Genomic DNA, 23,623 nt, shown 5'->3' on the forward strand with positions numbered 1-23,623 from the left:
AGGGGGAAATAGCCTGTTTATTGGATAAGGTCACCCCTGACGCAGGAACACAGAAAGAAGACCCGTTTTAGATGTACAACTGCTTTTCTCAATCTGACGTGCGCCATATTGGTGCTCCACTTTAAAGATTAAACACAATAGACTTAGACAATATACCTCACAATAGAGGTAAAAATAAATGGGATACCTGGAAAAGCGTGAAACATTTGCGATTATCAATTGTAATAACTTCTCAATGTTATTGACAAAACAAAAAATCATCAATGAGTATGTAACCTTGGCGGGCTGGTAATAAGAATTAGACTCAGTAGACGTCTTTGTGTGCTTAATGCTTGATTTATTGTGTGGTAGATACTGGGGTCTTTAATGCAGGTAACAGAAATGATAAAGGGGAAGAACAAATAAGTCTCTTGTCGAGCTCCCTCTTCCCGTCTTCCCTTTTCCTTTCAGGTTCACCGAGCGAGCCCACGACGTCTTGGGGAGTGTCCCTCGTGAAAATAGAGGATATGCCTGGTAAGATAAGTGCTTCTCACTTATGTCTCCCCTTTTTTTTTTAAAACAGTTTTTATTATTTTAGTGATCAAACACAGGGCACAAAGTAGTCATACAATGCATACGTAGAGAATGGTAAGCGATATATTCAATTTGGAAATACACATGACAGATATATGTACAATTGCGACAATAAAGTTTACTCAGTACTGTGCATAAGTTCCCTATGCCCACTCCCCCTCACTCAGAGCCATCCCCGCTATCTAACATCGGCGGTTCGCATAAATATCCCCTGTATTCATTCCATGCACCCCAGAACCTGACCCATTTTCGTGGACATTACCCGTTCAGGTATACATTCCTTTCTGCCAACATTGCAAAGTCGAGATCACAGCACCAATCCTTGAGCGTTGGCACCACTGGGGATCCCCAGAATTTGGCTATGTTCATTTTAGCATATATTATACCCAATGTGATCCGGTCCTGTGTGGAGTGAGTTAGATCATTTGGTTCCCAGATGTTTAATAGACAACATCTGGGTTGCGGGACTACCGATTCCTTCACCACTTGCGACATAGTCCTCATGACCATGGCACAATACGTGGCCACTTGGGAGCAATCCCAGATGGTGTGGAAGAACGCCCCTTCCTCCCCACACCCTCTTAGACAGTATTTGTGTGTGGCTCTCCCAATAACATGCAGGGTGACCCTAGTGTAGTACACACGGTGTAATATTTTCAGTTGTATAAGCCTAAGTCTGGACGGTATAGCTACTTCTGGCGGGGGTGAGAGCGCAGTCTGCCAATCCGACTCATCCAACTCTCCTACCTCATTGGTCCAGGTGTCTTTTAGTTTCAAGGTCGGATCCGGTAGGTTATTAATTAGCTTACGATATACGAACAAGATCGCTTTTTTGGGCATGTGCTCTGTTTGGAGCCTGTCCTCTAGCGGGGTGGATTCAGGTATGTCGGCACCGGGCTGGATAAGTGATCCCAGGGCGTGTCGTATTTGCAGGTATCTAAAGCGCTCCATAGGCGCTAAGTCGTATTGTGTCCTAAGCTGCTCAAATGTCAAAATGGCACCTCGTTTCCAGAGGTCTCCCACCGTAGAAATCCCGATCAAATCTCATGCCCCAAAGCCTTTACTATTGCATAGCTTGCCCAGCCGACGGGACGACCAAAGCGGCGTTATTTGAGTAACAGTGTCTTTACATTTAAGACGGGCCTGAGCCACATACCATAGATTAACTGTGTGCGCCATTGGGGCAATCAGGGCTGAGGCGCCCCTTGTATCATAGAGTGCAGCTAGCACACCAGCCTCGCCAAGGCCATACCTATCTGCCTTAAACGCTGGCTCTGCCTGGGGGGCGTGCAGCCACTGGTTTATGATCTTTAACTGAGCCGCCCAATAATACAACTGAATGTCTGGGAAGGCAACCCCACCATCATACCAGCTCCTAACCAATTTATGTCGAGATATGCGTGCCGGTTTACTTCCCCGTAGTAGGCCTGAAACTAGTCCATCAATTATATTTTGGGGGGACAAGAAATGGGGTATTTTCGAGGACATGAAGTAGTCGAGGCATTGTCATCATTTTATATAAAGCCGCTCTACCCAGAAGGGTCAGGGGCAGGGTATGCCAATGTTTGACATCAGTACGGAGCGGTCAAGAGAGGGTTCCAAATTATGGCGGAAGAAGGCATCTTGATTAGGTGTCACCCAAATCCCCAAATATTTAAAGGGTTCTTCTGTAATATTCAATGGGCAATCCGCCGGAAGCTGCGGCGGAGGGCCTCTGAGGACAAACAAGACAGACTTGGACCAGTTAATATTATATCCGGAAACCTGCCCAAAAATTTCGCAGATGTTAAGGAGCTCCATGATTGAGGGCCTGGGTAAGGTCAGATATAGAAGGAGATCATCCGCATATAGCGATATGCGGTCCTCCCATGTCGCTGTCCAGCTTAGTCCCCTAATCATGGGATCCCATTGGATCCAAGCTGCCAATGGTTCTAAAATTACCGCAAAGAGTAAGGGTGACAACGGGCAACCCTGGCGCGTGCCGCGACCCAGCGGAAAGTTCCTGGAAAGATGGCCGTTAGCCACCACATGCGCCAATGGTTTAGAATAAAGTAGCTTCACCCACCATAGAATTTGGGTCCAAAGCCAAGATGTCGGAGGACCGCAAATAAATAGGGCCATTCCACCATATCAAATGCCATTCGAGCATCCAAGGACAGGATAACTGCATGCTCTGAGAGACTCAGTATTTGTGCCATCACTGCGTGGACCCGCCGCAAATTAAGAGCAGTGTTTCTGTTGGGCATGAACCCAGATTGGTCCGGGTGTATCAGTGTTTCAAGATGTGGAGTTAGTCGGTTGGCAATCATTTTTGCCAAGATCTTGGCTTCCGCGTTAAGTAAGGATATCGGACGGTATGATGTACATTCGTCCGGGAGTTTGCAGGTTTCGGTACTGCAATTATGGTGGCTATTCGCTGATCCTGTGGCAGTTCCCCCTTACTCAGACTGTACAGAGACATTGCGTGAAGATACGGGACTGCTAGATCAGAGACGCGCTTGTAGAGTTCAATAGGGATCCCGTTAGGTCCCATAGCCTTACCCGCCTGCAGAGAATGAACTGCAGCTAGAACCTTGTCTTTTGTAAAGTCGGATTCTAGAAGTAAGGCCTTTTCTTCTGATAAGGACGGCATTTTTATGTCTTTAATGTAGGTCTGTGCCTCCTCTGTTGTCATTTGCGAGTTAGATGTATAGACTTGTTCGTAATAGTCAGCTAGGGTGTCAATAATGTCCATAGGGGTCATGTCTATTGCGTCAGTCGGGATATGTAGTTGTGCAATCGTCCTCTGTGCCCTTTCTTTCTTATCTAACCAGGCTAGAAGCTTAACCGCCTTATCTCCCAGTTCGTAAATAGTGTGTCTTGTGTTTTGAAGCCACAGCTTGACTTGTTCCCTTTGGTGTTCAATGAGCTCGCATTGTTTGAGGCATAGATTTTGGGCTGTCTCTGCAGTGGGGTCAGCCTCATGTTGCGTCTGAAGCACGGCCAGTTCAGCCTCAATCGCATCTAGGTCGCCCCTTGCGACCCGTTATCGAGGCAATAGCTTGTCCTCTCAGCACAGTCTTGTAAGCCTCCCATAGAATGCCCGGGGACTGTACTGAGTCCAAATTATCTTGGAAATAGTGCTTTGTGACTGCAATAATATCCTTTCAACTTTTAGGGATCTGCAAATAGCCAGGAGAAATTGGAAAAATTTGTTTTTGAACTGTAATGTGTGAGGTATAGGCCAGAAAGACCGGTGAATGATCGGAAATGCCCCTGGGTCGTATCTCTGTCTCAGTCAAATGAGGAAGGCTGTCTGCGGAGATAAAAAAATAATCAATACGGGAGAGACTATTGTGTACTCCCGATTGAAAGTATAGCCACGCTCCCCAGGGTGTTTGTATCTCCATCCGTCTATAAGGCCCAGTGCATCGAAAAACCCAGTCATACGGGAGTTACCCGTCCCTACCGTTCTGCAGGGGTGGCGGTCTATTGCTCCATTCACTACTGCATTGAAGTCCCCCCCCACAATGAATTCACCCTCCGGCAAGTTCAGTAAAAATGTGCTAAGGGCGGGAAGGGCCACTGAGTGAAGGGCAGGGGGAATGTACACTGAAACAATATTGAATCGCTTCCCTTCCCACTGACATGTTATAGCAGCAAATCGTCCATGTGCATCCCCCCAGACCTGATGTACAATTAGGGGGAATCTTTTCCGTATTAATATGCCAACCCCTCTGGAGCCCGTTGAGAACTCTGAATGCGCTACCATTTTGAATCCCCTTCGGTCCATAGCCTTACATGTCGAGCCCACTAGATGCGCTTCTTGGAGCAGTGCCACAGCTGGTGCTGTGCGGCGTATATACTGTAATACCAATCCTCGTTGAAGTTTATCTCCCAACCCATGCACATTCCAAGTACTTTGAGTCGTAGGAGACACTGGGGTTAGGGAGGGGACGCTAGTACCAGCAGCATTGCACATCAAATCCGTTTCTTCCATCATCGTTAAGACAGTTTTGTAAACCATTCTCACCAGTACACACCCTGTCGAGCATAGCAACTAGTCGTAGCCCAGAACTTAAACTTTGAACCGAACTCAAGAACCCCCACATTCCCACCCCACACTCGGCATGATCTCTTCGTTTCCATAGGAAAAAATTGAAAAACCTTCCCGCCAACCCTTAGTAACACCCCACCTCCCCCGTCCACCCCCCTCCCTGCTCCCCTGCCTGTGGATGTACAACTACCCACCCCCAATATGGCAGAGTGCCTCTATCCCTCCCAACCATGCTAGAAACACAGAGGGGAATTGAGCCCCCCATCCACTGGCAGTTTATAATGTCGACAGGAAACCACAGCCATAAATCTGAGATAAAACCCTAATAAGCATCATAACATGTCTAATCAGTTGGTAAATAAAGCACATTATAAACCAAGAGCACTGTAGAACATAATATCTCTGTAAGTTCGCATATTGATGGGTTCTCCCCCCCGCCTCACCCTCCCCCACTACTTGCGTATGTCCGAGATGGCAGGCTCTCCAGCCGACCAGGAAGCTGCATCATTCTTGTTAATCTAGGCCACTTCGTTCTGTCGCGGCCGCCGTCACCGTCATGTCTGGGCTGTCACCGTTCCTCCATCCTGCTCTGCCGCGATGATCACCCCTCCGGCCTCGAGTGTGGTCCAGCCCTCCATCCAGTCCCAGGCGGCGTCCGGAGATTCAAAGAACCATGGTTTACCGTCCCATTCCACTCTTAATTTTGCCGGGAAGAGCATTGCGTACTTAATGTCTCTGCTGCCCAGTTCCTGCTTAACTGCTTGGAAACTCCTCCTCTGCGCCTGGACTCTGGCCGTAAAGTCGGGGAAGAATGATACCTCATAGTTTTCAATTTTTATCGGGGGTCCTGATCTGGAGGATTGTAAGATACTGTCCCTGTCCCGATAGTTGAAAACTCTGGCGATCAGTGGCAGTGTTGGAGCTGCAGGTTTGGGTCTTCCGCCTGACACCCTGTGTGCCCGCTCTATAGAAAAATAACTGGAGAGGGCCTTAGGTTTAAAGTGTTTTGTAATTAGGTCCTCCACATAGAGATCTGCAGCCGGTCCCTCCGTTTTTTCCGGAACACCCAGGATTCGGATGTTATTCTGGCGGGCTCTCCCTTCATATTCATCCAGCTGCTGCACCATTCTGGCCTGTCTTTTCTCCATTTCCGACATTTGACGTTGAAGCTCCAAGGTGTCATCCCGTAGGGCTGTCGTTGCTGTTTTAAGCTCCTTCACTTTCTCGTTCATTTGTTTGAAGTCAGCTCTGAGCAATGAAACCTCTACCGTGTCTGAGTCCATTGAGGTGTGCATTCCACCTGTGGCCACCAAAACATCATGTAGCGTCGGCTCCGGTTCAGATGGTGGTGTCACCTCCGACCCACCCTTATCCGATCTAGGCGAGTCGCTTTTATTTCCACCCTGTGTCCACGCAAATTTGGACAATTGTCTCTGAGCATTATTCCTTGAACCCCTGCCACCCGTCGCCATTCTCAGAGTCGTCGAGGGAAGCTCACTGGGGGGGTGACACGCACTAAGTCAGGAAATCTGCGCACGGCCCCAGCTCCCACCTCGCCACTCCGCCGGGGAAAGTGCCGCTGGTTCTGTAGTGAGTTCCTCAGTCCATAGGGGTAATATTATAGGAGCAATCAGTGCCCATCCAGGGTAATCGGCGTCCAAGAATTCCACCCACACAATCCAGCGATCCGCACAAAAATCACGGCCCAAGCACCAGCCCCCAGCCGGGTCTACAGGGTCTTTACCCCATTCCAGGGCCACCGAGCCGGTCAAATCTGCCTGTGCCAGGCATCAGGGGGCAAACAACAGGTCCTGCATCAATTCAGCCATGTACAGTTCTATGAGGGGGAATAGAGGGATCAGACAGGCCCCCTCCATGCCTACTGAGTCTGCCCCAATGACCAGAAGACCACACAGCTCAGGCACAATCAAGCCCCCGGCATTCAAAGACAAATAAATGGGGTGCTAAACAAAGTCAATACGTAGCCGGTCTCTAGGCCAATTTATTGAAACAGGCCCGATTTCATACCTTGTACAAGGGGTATCACTGCCAGGCCCAGAAGCCTGGGCTGCAGACGCTGCTTGTTCCTGGCGACTCTCCGTGCCTCAGGAAGGCAGGAGCGGCTGGCCCGAGGTCCAATTTTTACTTTTATTTTTTGCAAAGAATATTCTGAAGGAATACCTTCAACATTTCCATAGAGAAGGGCACAAGCCTGTACCCAGACATATACAATTTGGCATAAGGAGGAAAAAGTCAGAGAATAGAGCAAGATTTTTAGGCAGAAGCTGTTATTTCCTGTGAATATTTCAATGACAGAAATTCCATTCAACACCATTATGTGCCAACCTTGGCAATTAGTACAATACACAGTATATGGGGTTTTTAGAGTAAAAATTGGACCTCTGTCCGGCTGGACAAGTCACTACTTAATATAGTGCCATTGTGTCTATATTTATTTTGTGCTACTATCTTTCTGTGCTTGGATCCGCTCGTCTGGCGGCACAAAGAGGGGGAGGGCGTTCTTTTATATGGCGATGCGCCGATCACCGCCCCTGCTCCACACCGGGCCGCTGCCGAGTAAAATCGCAGGCACCGCTTAGTAGGAGGCGCTGCGTCGGGCAAGCTACTCCGTCGTTCCACCCATGCAGGCCAACGTCGCCATCTTTCCTCCTCGACTCCCGGAATTGTGATATCAATATTGTGTCGCCTCGGGGGTGTAGACTCCACAAGACTCACTCCGCTTCCACGATGGGGGTGTCAGACAGCCTTCTGGTCAGTTTGGCATTAATTACTCTTGGTCTGCCGGCTGTATCACGATATATGCGCCGTGGATGCGGGAGAGCTCGCTCAAGCAGCAGCCATCACTCTCGGCTGCTTATGTCTCACTTTTAGGTATAGAACGATTTAAGTGCTGTAGGTTGGTACTGGGATGCAAACACCCGTGCCCGTAGAACGCTGAGCCTCCTGTGTGCTCCGAGTCACATGTGCCCGATATCCTAACAAAGAGAAAAAACACAAAGTCAAAGACAGCTTTATTCGATTGCTATTTCATACAATCATAAAAGCACAAATTAAAAACATGTAAAACACAAAACGAATGCTTAGACCAGCCAGCGAGAACTACGCTTCCAGTCTGCTGCATGCCTTAGGGTAACTTTCCTTTTCCTCCTGTTTCTTTAAATAGAAGGAGTCACGGAACGAAAGGGAAAGGAAATGAAGAACGAGAAGATGAACGGAAGATCTCTTTGGTGTTGTATTTCACACCATTTATTTATTTATTTATAGGCTTACATAGCGCTAGACTCGACTCCCGAAGGAGTATCTCTGCGCTCAATTCACCCTACAGACAGAAAAACAATGCTCTCAAGATCTTGAAGAGAAGGAGGCGCTATATTTGAAACAGGAAAGTCCATTGATTCAAACAATCCGGCTGCCTCATGGGTAGATTCAAGTGAGGAAAAGGAATGGTTTACCCAAGTACTTGTGCCCCAGAAGAAAGGCCGGAACCACCCTTCCTACTCCGTTTGCCACCCTCCCCTCGACCAAAGATAGAACCGCGTACTTGGCTGAGCCACGTTTCTCCAGAAACGCGGCGGGACGTTGGGCCAGTCGTGGGACTCTTCTTGGCGGCTGCAATTCTTCCACATCTCTGTAGGCTGTCTGTCAGCCGGGACCTCCGGGATCTGTCTCGGGTTTCCCTTCTCCCGATCGCTCGGGACTCTTATCACTGCAACCCTCTTTTCTGATATATATATATATATGTAAATATATAATATACAACTTAGATGTATAGATAAAGATGTATCTTTGCAACAATTAAGTACATGGGCCTGCTGGTGCAAAAAGGATTTTTTTCAAGAGCGTGGTAATACCACTACTACGTTGATGCAACTAGTTGCAAGTGGTTATGTTAGTGTGCGACACGCACCTAAATAATTAACTTAGCAATGGCATCATAGAGTGCGTGCAGTGGTGAGTGTCCACTGTCCGTCTTTTGAAAGAAGTGGGCATGCGATGTAGTAATACACCACCGTTTATTTGTTATCTATGTTATACACTTTGCTGAGAGCATCGGGGTACAGACTTATTAAAATTATTGCATGCAGTGTGGGGCATCGAGACAATGAGAGGGCAGGAATGCAACATTTATTCATTTATCAAGATATGTTGCGTTCCTGCTGGTGCTGCCACAGTGCCAATGCAGGCACCCTTGCGCCATGGTGCCACATACATGACACAGCAACCTGGATTGTTTGTGCAGAAAGGTGACACCTCACTGCAAGTAAGCAATCCTTATAGACAAGTCCTGCACAAACAACAAACCCCTGGTAAATCCGGACCGTGCCTGCGCTGTGAGGGAGCAGCGGTGTGTGGTGTCGGGCTCCGCCTGACAGGAGTGCTTTGCACCGAAGAGGCGAACATCAAATGAAGGAGTCTGTCAGGATTCTGAATCTGATACAGCTTGAGCTAGCCGGGTTCTTCTGCTCTTGTAGTTATCTTTCCCTCCCCCCTCTGTTATACGTCTTGTACTGTAAGACCAACAGAACAGATTTTTGGTACTGTGAAGAGGATTGCAGGTACGAGTAAGTTATTATATTCACCAAAGGTTTTTAGAAAAGGCTTTCTTGCTCCAACAGTAAAAGAGAGCGCGACCATGTTCATGCACCTCCAATGCTGCCCTATCCTTTATAAATTACACCTGCAGTTTCCAAGACAGTGCCGCATGGCAGGGAAAGAGTGAGATCCCTCTGCATTTGCAACCAAGACCATCTGTCCTTCATTGAGCGTCCCACCCCCTCATTGCATTTCGCTCTCATCGTCATAGCTCTGAACCTCCATTAGGAGAAAAATGTTTTTGGTTGACTCAACTGCCCGGCTATCCTAACCTGTCTACCAATAAACCCCTCAAAGGGATCCTTTCGATGGAATATCCTGCTACCCCAACTGTAGTGAGGTATTGCTTTTGTACTTCATGCAAAATAATAACCACTTAGGTGGCAAACTGGTGTCTAAAATGGGTAATTTATTTCTTCTAGCTGCACAGACCACCAGTGGCGGAACCAGTGACAGCCAGGAGGCAGCATGGAGTGTGAAGGAAGAGGTGGAGGCGGTGGAAGTGGGAGGAGTCCCAGCAGTGGCAGGGACGAGTGGTAAGTGACATTGCTTGCTTTTTAAAAAAAATTAGGGCATCACAAAATGTACAAAATTAAAAACTTATACAGAAGAGGCACAGGAAAGTGCAGTATGCATCAGTGTAAATACAGATACATGCATCCATCATAAATAATATCACCCTCTAGGATTGGCAAGCCCGGCCAACCATTACCTCGAACTACCAGTCTCCTAAAGGGTCCAAAACACGTTTTAATCTTGCTCTATACTGATCATTATTAATAAGAATTGACATTTCATGCTGGCAAATATTTAAAAATTCCTGCCACCGCATCATGGGATCAGGAGCTCTAGCTAGTAACCAATGCCGTGCCAAGGCCAACCTACCCAGAGAGATAGCAAAAAAGTTGATCCCGGTTACTGCTGGTGGAATCCGAGGGGATTGCCCAAGTATTATCAACTTAAAGTCCCATCAGCAATCGATAAGAAATAAATCATTCTATTTCTGAAAAATAGAATCCCAGTATCCATGTAAGCCAATACAAGGAGCAAATATATGAACTGTACCTGCTCCACCAACTCCACATCGAAAACATCGACTATCGTGCCGTATCATCATTTTGTTTAACTGGTGTGGGGTATAATATAAATCGTTCTAAAACTTAAAATGAAGAGCCTCAACTTGAGACACATTCAGGAATACATGTACCAGAATATCACTACTTTGGATTTCCTTGGGCGTCACCAGAACCCTAAGAGTAGCACTGCATTTCTCAGCCCTGAATCGGCATACATCGATTCCCCCTTCAAACTCTGCTCCAAGAATCACTTTATAAGACAAACCTATATTCTCCATGTGAGTCAAGTCCATAGGTAACTCAAGGATTTCATTCTGTGCACAATGTATCTCTCCCACTTCCAAGCCCAGCAGAAAATGACGACGTTGGAGAAAGAATCATCCTTAGACAGTTATCCTAATTTACAGAGTTCCATCTTCCCCCAATGGCTGAGCGCACTTTCATGAATGGATAATGGGAGATTCGGATTAAACCCCAATAGCGTTTATTGATTGTACTGGGCAATACCATGAAGTAAGTTTTTGAAATAGATACAAATTTGATAATAGCCCCTTAGAGTCTTGAACCTAGTCCACATAAAGTAAACCGTACAGATGATGCCTGAACAGCCCTGCCAAGTACCACGCATCAGAAATTTGACTAACGCATTTTAGTGTGGTGACCCTGTGCCTCATGGGAACAGTCCAGCCCGAACTATAAAGCCAGGTCCTCCCTTGACCATAAACAAGCTTCCTAGGACCGGTTTCCTCAGCCAGGATAGCTTGATTCCAGGGGCACAGTGTGCCCAGGACCCACATCTGGGCATACCTGGCGCACTTAGAGCGAGAAAGCAAAAGACACACAATTGATGGACGGAATGCAGAACAAATCTAAACATTCAGCCCCAGTCAAGAGATCTGGGTTAAATCCATCATTCTTTTGCTCACCATGCCACCCCAGTTTAGACCTGGCCATTAGCAAATCAGTCTTGACCCTGTGCAGTACAAGCCAGGTCCTCCTTGGACCGGAAACAAACATCCTAGGACCGGTTTCCGGGTGTACTGGGGTGAATGTATGACTTTGTTCTGAATTCTGTCCATCCATTTGTATTTTTGCATTTGTCACCCCGAGTGGTTAGGGTATGCTCAGACGTGAGTCCCGTGCTCTCCATGCCACCAGAATCAAGCTATCCTGGCTGAAGAGGGCTGAAAGCCCGAAACCGGTCCTAGCATGCTTGTTTCCAGTCCAGGGAGAACCTGGCTTGGCAGTTCGGGCTGGACTGTTCCCATGAGGCACAGGGTCAAGACTGATTTGCAAATGGCTGGGTTCAAACTTGAATGGCATGGTGAGCATAAAAACGATGGATTTAGGCCCAGATCTCTGTACTGGGGGGAATGTATGACTGCATTCTGTCCATCAACTGTTGTTTTTGCATTTGTACTATCTTGAAAAGGCACAGGCCAGAGCCTGTAACTTGTCGATGACCTGAGCTGGCAGCTGTGACTAAGGATTCTGCAGAATGTCAGCTCTTTAACGCAGCACTGAGCCCCCAAAGTCGAGAGTGCAACACCAGCACTGGTCCAGGTGATTGGCAATTTAGCAGAACCCTGAAGTCCAGAAAGATGGTAAGTGGCCTGTCCTGAAGGGGCAAGCAATCAGTGCTCATGGAGTGATGTATGCAGTTGTATGGGTGTCGTATACCTATGAATTGTTATAGGCACTTCTTTAAATTGAAACATAGAAAAAGTGCTGGTACTTAATATCTACAGTACCTAGTCGCTCCTCCGAAGTGCATTAAATGTATTACAGCAGTGCTGAGAAGTGCAGATTTTCTCCCTTTTAAATTAAAGTAGTGCAGGCACTCAGTACTGGACGCGGCCTGCCCAGTTAAAGCAATAGTTTACAGGAAGAAGTTTGGTTTTAATGATCACTCCGGTAAGCTTTTGGAGCATGGAATGATAATTTTACACTGAGTGGAGCGGAGTCAATGATCTGCGGGACTGCGGTGCGAGCAGGTGTAACGGGTAGATGGAAGGAGATTATGCTAGTGTATGAGAGTGTTTTGGAGGAGTATGTGTATGGGAGAAATCCAAAGAAGGATGTGGTACCTGTTGAAGAGGACTGCCCTTCCATTTCTGAAACTTTGCAGCAGTTTTAAAATAATCTTAAAGTTTCTTGTTGCCTAAATGGGTGTAATTTCTGATATTTATGTGTTTCACTCGTCTCAGTTGCTTGATTTAGCCTTGGAGAAAGTGTCACTCATAGTCATTGAATGTCATAATAACATTGAAATTTTGAAAATGTCACACATAAGTGATCTGAAACCTTGGCAGTCATGCCTGTGTGTGGATTGAAATCTACCCCCAAGGGAGATAATCCAAAATATTAAACCGAGCGGACATACCGAAGATCATAGTTGGATGGAAAATAAAAGATGCGAAGTAGTAAATTCGAATAGTAAGTAGGGACATTCTGCCGCTCTCTCTTGAGACAGTTAGAGGCATTGTATCTTACACCGTGGCCTTTAATAAATCCATACAAACCATTTCCAAAGTGGTTCGATCTTATTGAACAAGTCCTTAGGGAGATGTAATGGTATACTTCTAAACAAACCCAAATAATGGTGTATAATAATCATCTTAATAAGGTTACAATTCCCTATAAGCCCCAGATTTGATCGATTCCATTTATAAAAAGTGTTCATAGAATAATTGTAGATTTTACCGTAATTTAAATAAATAATTTCCTCCCACCATATTGTCAGTAATTTCCATCTGCCATATGGTCACGGACTGAACCTTCCTTCTGTTAGAATCGAGTCCAGGAACATTAGAAATCACCAGAGTCTTATCTGAATCGAGCTTATGTCCAGACACCTAGACGACCCCCATCGCCAGTAGCTCAGCGGCCTTCAGGGGAGCCACTAGAGAAGAGGTCAAAATTGCAACTTTGTCGTCATAATCCAAGACATTGTGTAAACAGAATGCCCAAATTGAAGCAGTTAGCCGCAAAGCCTGAATATATGGCTCTAGATACAAACTAAAAAGTTGTGGTGATAACGGACACCCTTGCCAGGTGCCTCCAGTGATTTCAATAGGTTGGATAATTTACTGCAACAGAGGATCCTTGCTCTTAACCCCCTGTAAAATTACTACATCTGAGTAAAAATCCCAAGTCAAACCCTGAGTTGGCCATAGTCGTCCATAGAATTTGCCATCAGACCGGTCAAATGCGATTTCAGTATCTTAACATAATCATCCCTATAGGGGCCTCCTCAACAGACACCACCTACAGGGCAGTTATAGCCCTGTTCACATGAGAGGCCGTGTCCCGCCCCAGGATAAACCTGTGTTGTACAGGGTCTACCAGAACGATGATCGTTGTAGATAATCTGTTGGCCAGTATTCTTGTATAGATCTAAGAGTCTGCATTGTTTGAAGTTATCAACCAATAGGAACCAGAGCTCGTTGGACTTTCCCTTTCTTAGGAAAGATAACTATTTAAGTTTCACTCCATGAACGGGGAACTTGACTAAGGAAGTCTGAGAATTGAAGAGATCTCTGAGGACAGTACCCCAGAGAATTTTAGCGGAATCTGATCCATCCCACAAGCCACCCCATTTGCGTGTGACTAATGGCTGATTCAACCTCAGCTAGAGAGATGGGTTCATCTAGCTTGTCAGACCGTCCTTCATTCCGTTTATGGTCATAGAATTCTTCTACAAATTTGTTGACATCCTCCGTGGAGATGACACAATCCGCTATATAGAGATTTTGGCAAAAAAGTCCCCTCAAATTCCTCCCGGCTCTACAATTACCTCACCCCTTTTGTTAACAATCCCCCGAATTAGATTATTACTGACCATATCTCTAACCTTAAATGCAAGTAGACTGCCGATCTCCTCACTGTTCTCAAAATACAACAGTTGCTTTGCCTGGACTTTTTTTTAAACTCTGTTCCAGATGTTTTTCTTGAGAGTTGCCTGCAAGATCTGCAGCTGCTCAAAAGCCAGTGTGGCCCCATGTCAGTCTTGCTCTGTGATCCTTTGAAACAATCTATCTTCAAGTAAAATAAGAGAGTGTCACATCTGAGATTCCTCCTCTCACATCTTTTTCTGTTGTTGTGTCGAGTAGGTCAATGTCTGCCCCCTGCAGAAGGCTTTGAATGACTCACAAAGCATAGTTGTGGATGCAGAACCAACATTAATATCCTCTGTGGTCCCTACTCATAGCTAGAACATATCCCTCTTCTAGCAGCAACTTCCGAACGAACGACCAGTTGCTTGGCTCGGCAAACTGATAAAGCAGATCTGAACCAATGTAGAGTGACCGTGAGGTATGATCCAATATTATGTGTGCATTCATACAAATACTAACAGTCTTGATGTGAGTAATTCACTAGAAACATATCAAGCCTAGACGAGGACATCTATGATGATGAATAGAAGGTGAAACCTGGGTCCCATGATTTACAACCTCGCCAAACCTCCACCAAGTTATAAGAGCAAATGATTTGCCTCAGTGGACCTCTAGGTGCTCCTTACCCCCTTAGCCGATCATTGCGTTACCAGACTCCTTACGTGTGGAATCTACCCCTGAAGAAAGAGCAACATTAAACTCCCCGCATAGTACTATTGCCTCAGCCCATTGATGCAGCTCAGCCAACAAGTAATAAAACACAGAAGTGTAATCCTTTTTGGACCACAGACAGTGAGTTGCAAGTCCCCTCTCCGAATTACTCTAATCAACCATCGACCACCTACGCCAGCCTTAGTTTTAACCACGGTCCTAGATTAATCTCTTGAATAAGTAATTGTTTGGTAATTCATCTATACTTTGAACATGTTACATAGGTAAGCTCACCTTATTTAGGCTTAAGGATATCTATTAGACATATAATGTGCAACAACCAAGAATATTTTTAAAAACTGTTAGACGGACCGGGAGGGTCGGCCGAGGATAAGGGGAGAGGTCTCCGGGGAGAGCCGTCTCCAGCGATCGTACAGACAAGTAACTTCCCCCCCACAGACGGACACCACACAAGGTTAAAGTTCAACGAGACTTTATAGGCAATTCTTTAAGTTACGATGGAATGGTACAAGGAGGTCTGGACTCAGGGGTCCCCTCGGTTCTGGTCTCTGGCTTGGGAAAAGGGTAGCGGGACAGTCTTGTTACCAAAAGATGAAACTAGCTCTCAATCCTCGAGCTCAGCGTTCTAGATGATCGGGCCGCGGCGGAGCCAGCAGGTCCCGAGATGGACGGAGGAAACGACGGTCCGCGGCGGAGCCAGCAGGTCCCGATGAAGATGGTGATTACAAACGGTCCGCGGCCACGCCAGCAGGTCCCGACGACGATGAAGGATATGAAGGTTACGAAGGTTGCGGCAGCGCCAGCAGGCAAGGCGATGGTGCACGAGACAGAGCTATGGCAGCCCAGTAGTCCGTCAAGGATGAGTTCTTCTCTGCGTCTCTCGACTCCAAGATACAACTGCCTTCCTGCTCTGGAGCTGCCCCAGTTATAGGGCTGGTGTTCTTTGATGTCCGGACCCTCGCACTTGGAGGTCGGGAGGCCCGGGATGAGGGAGTCCAGACACCCAGCAGGGGGGTGGAGCCAGCGTCCGGGGAGGCGATGGGCGAGCGGCACTTGGTGGGGGAGAGCCATCGACACCTCTTTCTCCCATTGACTTGCCAAGTAGCCCGCTCACCTCCTGGGTGGATAGTGGTGCCGGGATGTCTGAGGCCTGGCCAGGCCCAGGGTTGGGGTCGATCGGGGCCCAGGCGGCCACGTGGTGGAGTGTCCAAGATGGCGCCCAGGATGGGCGCGCAGGCCGGCAGTGGATCGAGCCCACGAGGTCGACATGTTCGAGAGTAGGGGTCCCGGAGGAGACGGAGGGCGTGTAATGGTGGGGTGTGGTACCTGCGTGACCGGGCTCGGGCCTGGTCGGGCCGGGGGAGTGCGGCCTTTCATGTGGCCTGTCCAACATGCGTCCCCCCCAGCTGAAGGCGGGGAGAGTTACCCATCCTCTTGGGGACTCTCCTCGTCGAGGCGGAAGAACCGGGACAGGCCATCCGCGTTGGCGTGATCTGGCCCAGGCCGGTGTTCAACCGTGAAGTCCATCCCTTGAAGGGAGATGGACCAACGTAGTAACTTCGGGTTTTCCCCCCGCATCTGCATCAGCCACTGCAGGGGTCGGTGGTCGGTCTGCACCCGAAAGTGTGTGCCAAAGAGGTAGGGCCGGAGTTTCTTGAGGGCCCATACCACGGCGAAGGCCTCACTCTCGATGGTGCTCCAGCGTTGTTCTCGTGGTAGGAGTCGCCTGCTGATGAAGGCCACTGGCTGATCAAGGCCTTCGGTGTTCACTTGAGACAAGACTGCCCCAATGCCATGGTCGGAGGCATCCGTTTGGACGACGAACTCCCGGCTGTAGTCGGGGGCCTGGAGCACAGGGGCGGAACACATGGCGGCTTTCAATTGTTCGAAAGCTGTTTGACACTCAGGGGTCCAGTTGACTTTCTTGGGTTGATTTTTTGACGTGAGTTCTGTGAGGGGCCCCACTATAGTACCATAGTCTTTCACGAACCGTCGGTAATAGCCCGTGAGGCCCAGGAAGGCTCGTACTTCGGTCTGGGTGATGGGGGGCTGCCAGGACTGGATGGCGGCAATTTTGAGCTGCAGAGGGGCCACCAGGCCGCTTCCCACCTGGTGCCCGAGGTAGGTTACAGACCCTTGACCAATTTGACATTTGCTGGCCTTGATCGTGAGGCCAGCTCGCTGAAGGGCTTGTAGCACTGCTCGGAGGTGGTGGAGGTGCTCGGACCAATGGTGGCTGTATACAGCGATGTCGTCTAGGTAGGCGGCGCTGAACCCTTCGAGCCCCGCCAGGACCTGATTGACGAGCCGCTGAAATGTTGCTGGGGCATTCTTCATGCCGAAGGGCATGACCTTGAAATGGTAATGGCCATCGGGGGTGAAAAAGGCAGAACGTTCTTGGGCCCGGGGTGTGAGGCCGATTTGCCAGTAGCCCGCCGTCAGGTCGAAGATACTGAGGTAGCGGGCAGCTCCCATGCGGTCGATCAGTTCATCTGCCCGGGGGATGGGATGTGCGTCTGCTCTGGTGACCGCATTCAAGCCCCGGTAGTCGACGCAGAACCGGAGTTCCGGTGTGGTGCCAGGGGCGGCCGCTTTGGGGACCAGTACGACAGGACTGGCCCAGGGGCTGTCTGAGGGCTCGATGACCCCGAGCGTGAGCATTTTTGCTACCTCTTCCTGGATGCAGGCCCGTACCCGATCTGGCACGCGGTAGGCCCGGTGGCGGATAGGGGGGCTGTCCCCCGTGTCCACGTCGTGCACACACCAGGAAGTGACACCTGGGGCGAGGGAGAACAGGCTGGCGAACTGTGACAGGAGGACTCGACACTCCTGGCGTTGCTCTCGGGTGAGGGCCTCCGAGAGTCGGACCCCATCCATGGAGCCATCTTTCTCCCGAGTCCGTAGGAGGTCAGGGAGGGGCTCGGAGTCCTCTTCAGCCCCGTTGTCTGTGGCCATCAGGAGGCTGAGTTCTGAACGCACGAAGTGGGGTTTCAGTCTGTTAGCGTGGAGGACCCGGAGGGGGTTCCGGGGAGATTCCATGTCGATGAGATAGGTGGCAGGACCCTTGCGCTCGACTACTTTGAAGGGCCCCGTCCACTTGTCTTGCAGGGCGCAGGGTTCGGTGGGGGACATCACCCATACCTGTTGCCCAGGTTCGAATTCGATGGAGGAGGCATTCCGGTCATACCACTTTTTCATGTCCTCTTGACTGGCCTCTAGGTTGGCTTTTGCCAGCTCTCTGAACCGCCGGGTCTGGTTGCGGAGGGTGAGGAGGTATCGGAAGACATCTGGTGGGTTCTTTAGAGGGGGCATCTCCCAGCCTTCCTTGACTAGGCTGAGCGGCCCCCGCACTGGGTGTCCATATAGTAGTTCAAACGGGCTGAAGCCCAGGGACTTCTGGGGAACCTCTCGATAGGCGAAGAGGAGGCACGGCAGCAGCACGTCCCACTGGCGACGGAGGGGCTCTTCCAACCCCCCGATCATCCCTTTGAGCGTGCGGTTGAACCGCTCAACGAGTCCGTTTCCTTGAGGGTGATAGGGGGTCGTGAATCGGTAGGTAACCCCGCACTGTTGCCAGAGGGACTTCATATATTTAGAAATAAAGTTCGTGCCTCTGTCGCTGACGACTTCTCGGGGGAAGCCCACACGGGAGAAGATCCCCATCAGAGCCCGGCCGACTACCGGGGCTGTCACAGTTCGCAGGGGAACAGCCTCGGGGTAGCGGGTGGCGTGGTCCACTAGCACCAGGATGAATCGATGGCCTTGTTTGGTGCGCGGGTCCAGGGGCCCCACGATGTCTATCCCGACCCTCTCGAACGGGGTGGTGACCACGGGAAAAGGTTGCAGGGGGCTTTTAGTTTGCGGCCGCTCTTTCCACTGGCTTGGCACGTGGGGCAAGATCGGCAATGCTGGTGTACATCGTTCCTCATTTTGGGCCAGAAGAAGTGGGTCACCAGACGACTATAGGTTTTATCTTGACCCAGGTGTCCCGCCAGGGGGACATCGTGGGCCAGGTTTAGCAGAAAGTCTCTAAAACGGAGGGGCACCACCAGTACTCGGCTAGCCCCCAGCTCCGCGATTCTTTGCTCACTGTACAGCAGATCATTGTCCCAGTAGACCCAGTGCGTTCCGGAGGTATCCCCTGCGCTTTGGGCGAGCGCTTGTTGGCGGAGTCCCTCGAGGGAGGGACAGGTCTTCTGTTCTTGGCGAAATTGTTCTTGCGTGGGCCCCCCCTCTTGAGGCCACTGGTCGAGGTTAGCGAGGTCTGGAGGTTGAGCTGGTTCTGGGGGGACGTCACGGTCGGTGGTTTCGGCTGGGGCGACCGGAGGCGGTGGCGCCGGCCATTCGGGTTCCTCTGGGCGGGGGTTGGCACGGGCGGCCATGGACCGGGTGGTGACGCACGCCCAGTCCGGGACGCCTAACATCCCCAGGTGTTCTCTTCGTTCTACGGCTGCCCACGGAGAGCTTTCAAGGTCATTCCCCAGGAGGCAGTCTACGGGGGCATCGTCTCGGACCGTTACCTTCAACATGCCGGAGACCCCTCCCCATTCGAAGGGGACGCAGGCCATCCGACACAGACTTTCCGAGTTATCGGCTGAACGTACAGGGCAGAGAATGTTCGGTAGATATTGTTCCGGGGTCACCAGGTGACAGCGGACGGCTGTTACACTGGCCCCAGTGTCACGAAGGGCTTCGGCCCGGCGTCCATTGATGCTCACCCATTGACTGTACTTCTGGGTGTTAGCGGGTAGGGGGACCCGCGGGACCATGTCTCTCCCCCCTAAGCAGGCTAGAGCCATGGCGGCTGGCTCCCATTCTTGGTGTTCCTGTTCATATTCCTCCTGTTCCTCTGAGATCTGTTCCTCCCCCAGAGCAGCAGCGGCTACTTGGCGGGGTCTTGGGCTCTGGTACTGGGGGCAGTTTGGGTCGTTTGCATAGTGTCCGATTCGTTGGCATCGATGGCACGTAACATTGGCTCGATATCCCGGTCGCGCCGGGGTGCTGCCCCGGTTGGCCGGGGGGGTGGTGCTTGTAGCGGGGGCGACCGGAGCGTTGTCTCTTCCGCGTCCTTGGCCTTCTCCTCCTCCTCGGGGACGGTGTTGACCATTGTTGTTCCGGTTCTGTTCGTAGGACCCATTTCGGCCTACTCTGGTGATTTCCCACCGGTCAGCTTCGGCTGCGAGCTGCCGGGGATCCGTTAACTTGCTGTCGAGGAGGTGCTGGCGGAGTTCAATGAAGCAATTGTTCGACAGGTGCTCCCAGACCATAAGATTGAACAGTTGTTCGTAGGTTGTGACCTTGCTTCCTTTGATCCAGCCTTCGAAGGCTCGGCTAAAGTAGTTTACATAGTCCACCCAAGTTGTACCCGGGATGCGGGTGCAGTCTCGGAACCTCTGACGGTACATCTCGGGTGTGAGGCCATAGCGGGTGAGGAGTGCAGCTTTCATATGGTCATAGGAGGTCATCTGGTGGTCCGGGAGTTGCAGCAGGGCGTCGCGGCCCTCATTGAGGAATCTCCCCCATAGACCGGCTCCCCAATCGCTTTTATCGATCCGGTGTGCAGTCATAGCGATTTCATAGGCCTTAAACCATTGCTGGATGTCGTCCTCTCGGAAGTACTCTCGAACGACATCCTTGGGGATGTGTACCTTTTTCTCTGTTGCCCCTGGGGTGTGGGGTTGCTCGGACACCCCTACTTCTTTATTCTTGCGTAGGTCGATCTCAGCTAGTTTCCGCTCATGCTCATATGCCAGTTTCTTTTCCTCGAGCTCCCTTTGTCTCTGTTTCTCCTCTCTTTCTTCTCGGAGACGCAGGTGCTCTAAGTTGATTTTTTGTTCGGCCAATTTAAGTTCAATGTCCATTTTGAGCCGGGCCATTTCCAGTTCGTGTAGTCGGGTTTTCTCTCGTTCCTGGATCTCGTCTTGCGAGAGACCCGTTCTTCGCTCTTCAGGGGCCGTGGTGGTTTTTGCTGCGATGCTTTGATCGGGGGTTCCGGCAGCCCCGGTTTCTGCCCAAGATTCTAGGGCCTGCTTAAAATCGTCTTTGGTACTGAGACCGGTGGTAGCGATACCTAGTTCGATGCAGAACTGCTTTAGTTCACGATGGCTGTACTCGTCCAATTTCTCCATCTGGAATTTCTCCGTTGATCCGCTTTCTTTAGTTGACATCGTGATTCGCCGTGGGGTGAGCTACTCTCTGTACGGTTATGCGGTGATTAGGATCGCGCCGCTGGCCACCAATGTTAGACGGACCGGGAGGGTCGGCCGAGGATAAGGGGAGAGGTCTCCGGGGAGAGCCGTCTCCAGCGATCGTACAGACAAGTAACTTCCCCCCCACAGACGGACACCACACAAGGTTAAAGTTCAACGAGACTTTATAGGCAATTCTTTAAGTTACGATGGAATGGTACAAGGAGGTCTGGACTCAGGGGTCCCCTCGGTTCTGGTCTCTGGCTTGGGAAAAGGGTAGCGGGACAGTCTTGTTACCAAAAGATGAAACTAGCTCTCAATCCTCGAGCTCAGCGTTCTAGATGATCGGGCCGCGGCGGAGCCAGCAGGTCCCGAGATGGACGGAGGAAACGACGGTCCGCGGCGGAGCCAGCAGGTCCCGATGAAGATGGTGATTACAAACGGTCCGCGGCCACGCCAGCAGGTCCCGACGACGATGAAGGATATGAAGGTTACGAAGGTTGCGGGAGCGCCAGCAGGCAAGGCGATGGTGCACGAGACAGAGCTATGGCAGCGCCAGTAGTCCGTCAAGGATGAGTTCTTCTCTGCGTCTCTCGACTCCAAGATACAACTGCCTTCCTGCTCTGGAGCTGCCCCAGTTATAGGGCTGGTGTTCTTTGATGTCCGGACCCTCGCACTTGTAGATCGGGAGGCCCGGGATGAGGGAGTCCAGACACCCAGCAGGGGGGTGGAGCCAGCGTCCGGGGAGGCGATGGGCGAGCGGCACTTGGTGGGGGAGAGCCATCGACACCTCTTTCTCCCATTGACTTGCCAAGTAGCCCGCTCACCTCCTGGGTGGATGGTGGTGCCGGGATGTCTGAGGCCTGGCCAGGCCCAGGGTTGGGGTCGATCGGGGCCCAGGCGGCCACGTGGTGGAGTGTCCAAGATGGCGCCCAGGATGGGCGCGCAGGCCGGCAGTGGATCGAGCCCACGAGGTCGACATGTTCGAGAGTAGGGGTCCCGGAGGGGACGGAGGGCGTGTAATGGTGGGGTGTGGTACCTGTGTGACCGGGCTCGGGCCTGGTCGGGCCGGGGGAGTGCGGCCTTTCATGTGGCCTGTCCAACAAAAACATATATTCATTTGATTAAATAGCAAAAGGGAAGGTGGGTTGCTCCGGGAAGGAATATGTGAAGGAAGTGCTCAAGTGGAACGAAGGAAAGGAAAAAAGTTCCAAAGAATTCAAAGGTAATATTTACAATATTTTAGTGGGACTGATATCCTATAAACAGTCTTTATAAACCTAGCCAAACAACACGTAAAACATGCAATTTCAAAACATATACAAAGAGATAAATCTCCTATGAAGAATGGGGAAAAGGGTCGATAAAACTGGTCCACGTTCAGGGGGGAATTGCGGCAACGTTTCGATCTGGCTTAACCGCAAATGAGGGAGTTTATAACCTCAGCCACGCGGATCTAACTCAGGACAGTGAACAGTAAGGGGCAACCCTCTAGGTATTTCAGGGAGGGACTTGAACAGTGAAGACACCGTAGTGAATCACAGTGTGGCCCAATATTTAAGGCAAGGGAAGACCGCCTGGTGCATCGCGGTTCCAAATTAGGAGGCGCTGGAGTAGTATAAACTGCCCAATATGTAGGCCCAATGGCACAATTTCATGACAACAATCAGACCTCATGAAGATATTTATCCCGCATGCTTTGATAGGGGAAATTGGACAAGCCACTTAGCAGATGTGCTGCAAAATAAAATTCCCAATGTAAATTAGGATGGCCCTAGAGTAGTGGGCAGCTACCCCTTTGCTGGGTTGTCAAAGAGGGGAATGAATGTGCCCTTTGAATCATGGAATTCATAACCCAGTTGCTTAAGGCCAGAACCGCTTCTCTGAAGAGACTTACAATATAGCTTCTTGGAACGTCTTGGAACATCCCCCTCGCTAACCTCTGTGAGGCCCAAACCTCAGAGATTATTCCTCCTTGTTCGATTTCCCACATCTTCGAATTTATTCGGGAGACCATTCGACTGAAGCTCATGTTTCTGGTTGGTGGTTGCGTTCTCTTTCATTGCCACCTGTAGGGTAGCTAGGTGTACTTCCAGATTCCCAAGACGTGCATGAAGAATATTAATAATTTTGGACACCTTTCTGAGGACCACTTGTATCTTTAAAAAAAAAAAAATTATTTTAAATTTTTTTTATTTGAATCCTAACATTCAGTTACAATCTTACATGAGTGACATTCTTTGACCGCACCAAAGTACTTGTACACATTCTTGAACAATCCACCCTGGCACCTTACAGCATTCCCAGTCCTTCCACTCCTCGTGGTCAAATTTGTTCAATCAGTTCTTCCACCTTCCCCCGGGGCTCGGGTGGTATGCAGAAGTTGCCTCTATAATGATTAATTTTGCTCCAGATCTTCCCCCACTTACTCGGCATCCTCTGTTGGTATATACCACCTTTTCTGCCACCATGCACCAGTCCTTATCTCTCATTTCCTTATGACGATCATTAGGGCCAATGTCTCCCTAGTTTGGTCTCCGCGACTCAAGTCTGTCGCCTCCCACACAT

At 50.0% G+C, this 23,623-nt stretch overlaps 1 protein-coding gene across 1 annotated transcript in view; it reads left to right on the forward strand.

The window, feature by feature from the left end:
- Nucleotides 1-396: 396 nt before the first annotated feature.
- Nucleotides 397-23,623, forward strand: part of LOC147689550 (uncharacterized) — a 30,872-nt gene continuing 7,645 nt past the window's right edge. Inside the window, exons 1-2 of the mRNA XM_086936948.1 lie at nt 397-513; nt 9,646-9,759. Coding sequence (XP_086793074.1) covers nt 507-513; nt 9,646-9,759 — 121 coding nt within the window. The 5' untranslated portion in view covers nt 397-506. The remainder of the gene's footprint in view (nt 514-9,645; nt 9,760-23,623) is intronic.

This window comes from Lissotriton vulgaris, chromosome 9, assembly GCF_964263255.1.
Source record: "Lissotriton vulgaris chromosome 9, aLisVul1.2, whole genome shotgun sequence".
Lineage (NCBI taxonomy): Eukaryota > Metazoa > Chordata > Amphibia > Caudata > Salamandridae > Lissotriton > Lissotriton vulgaris.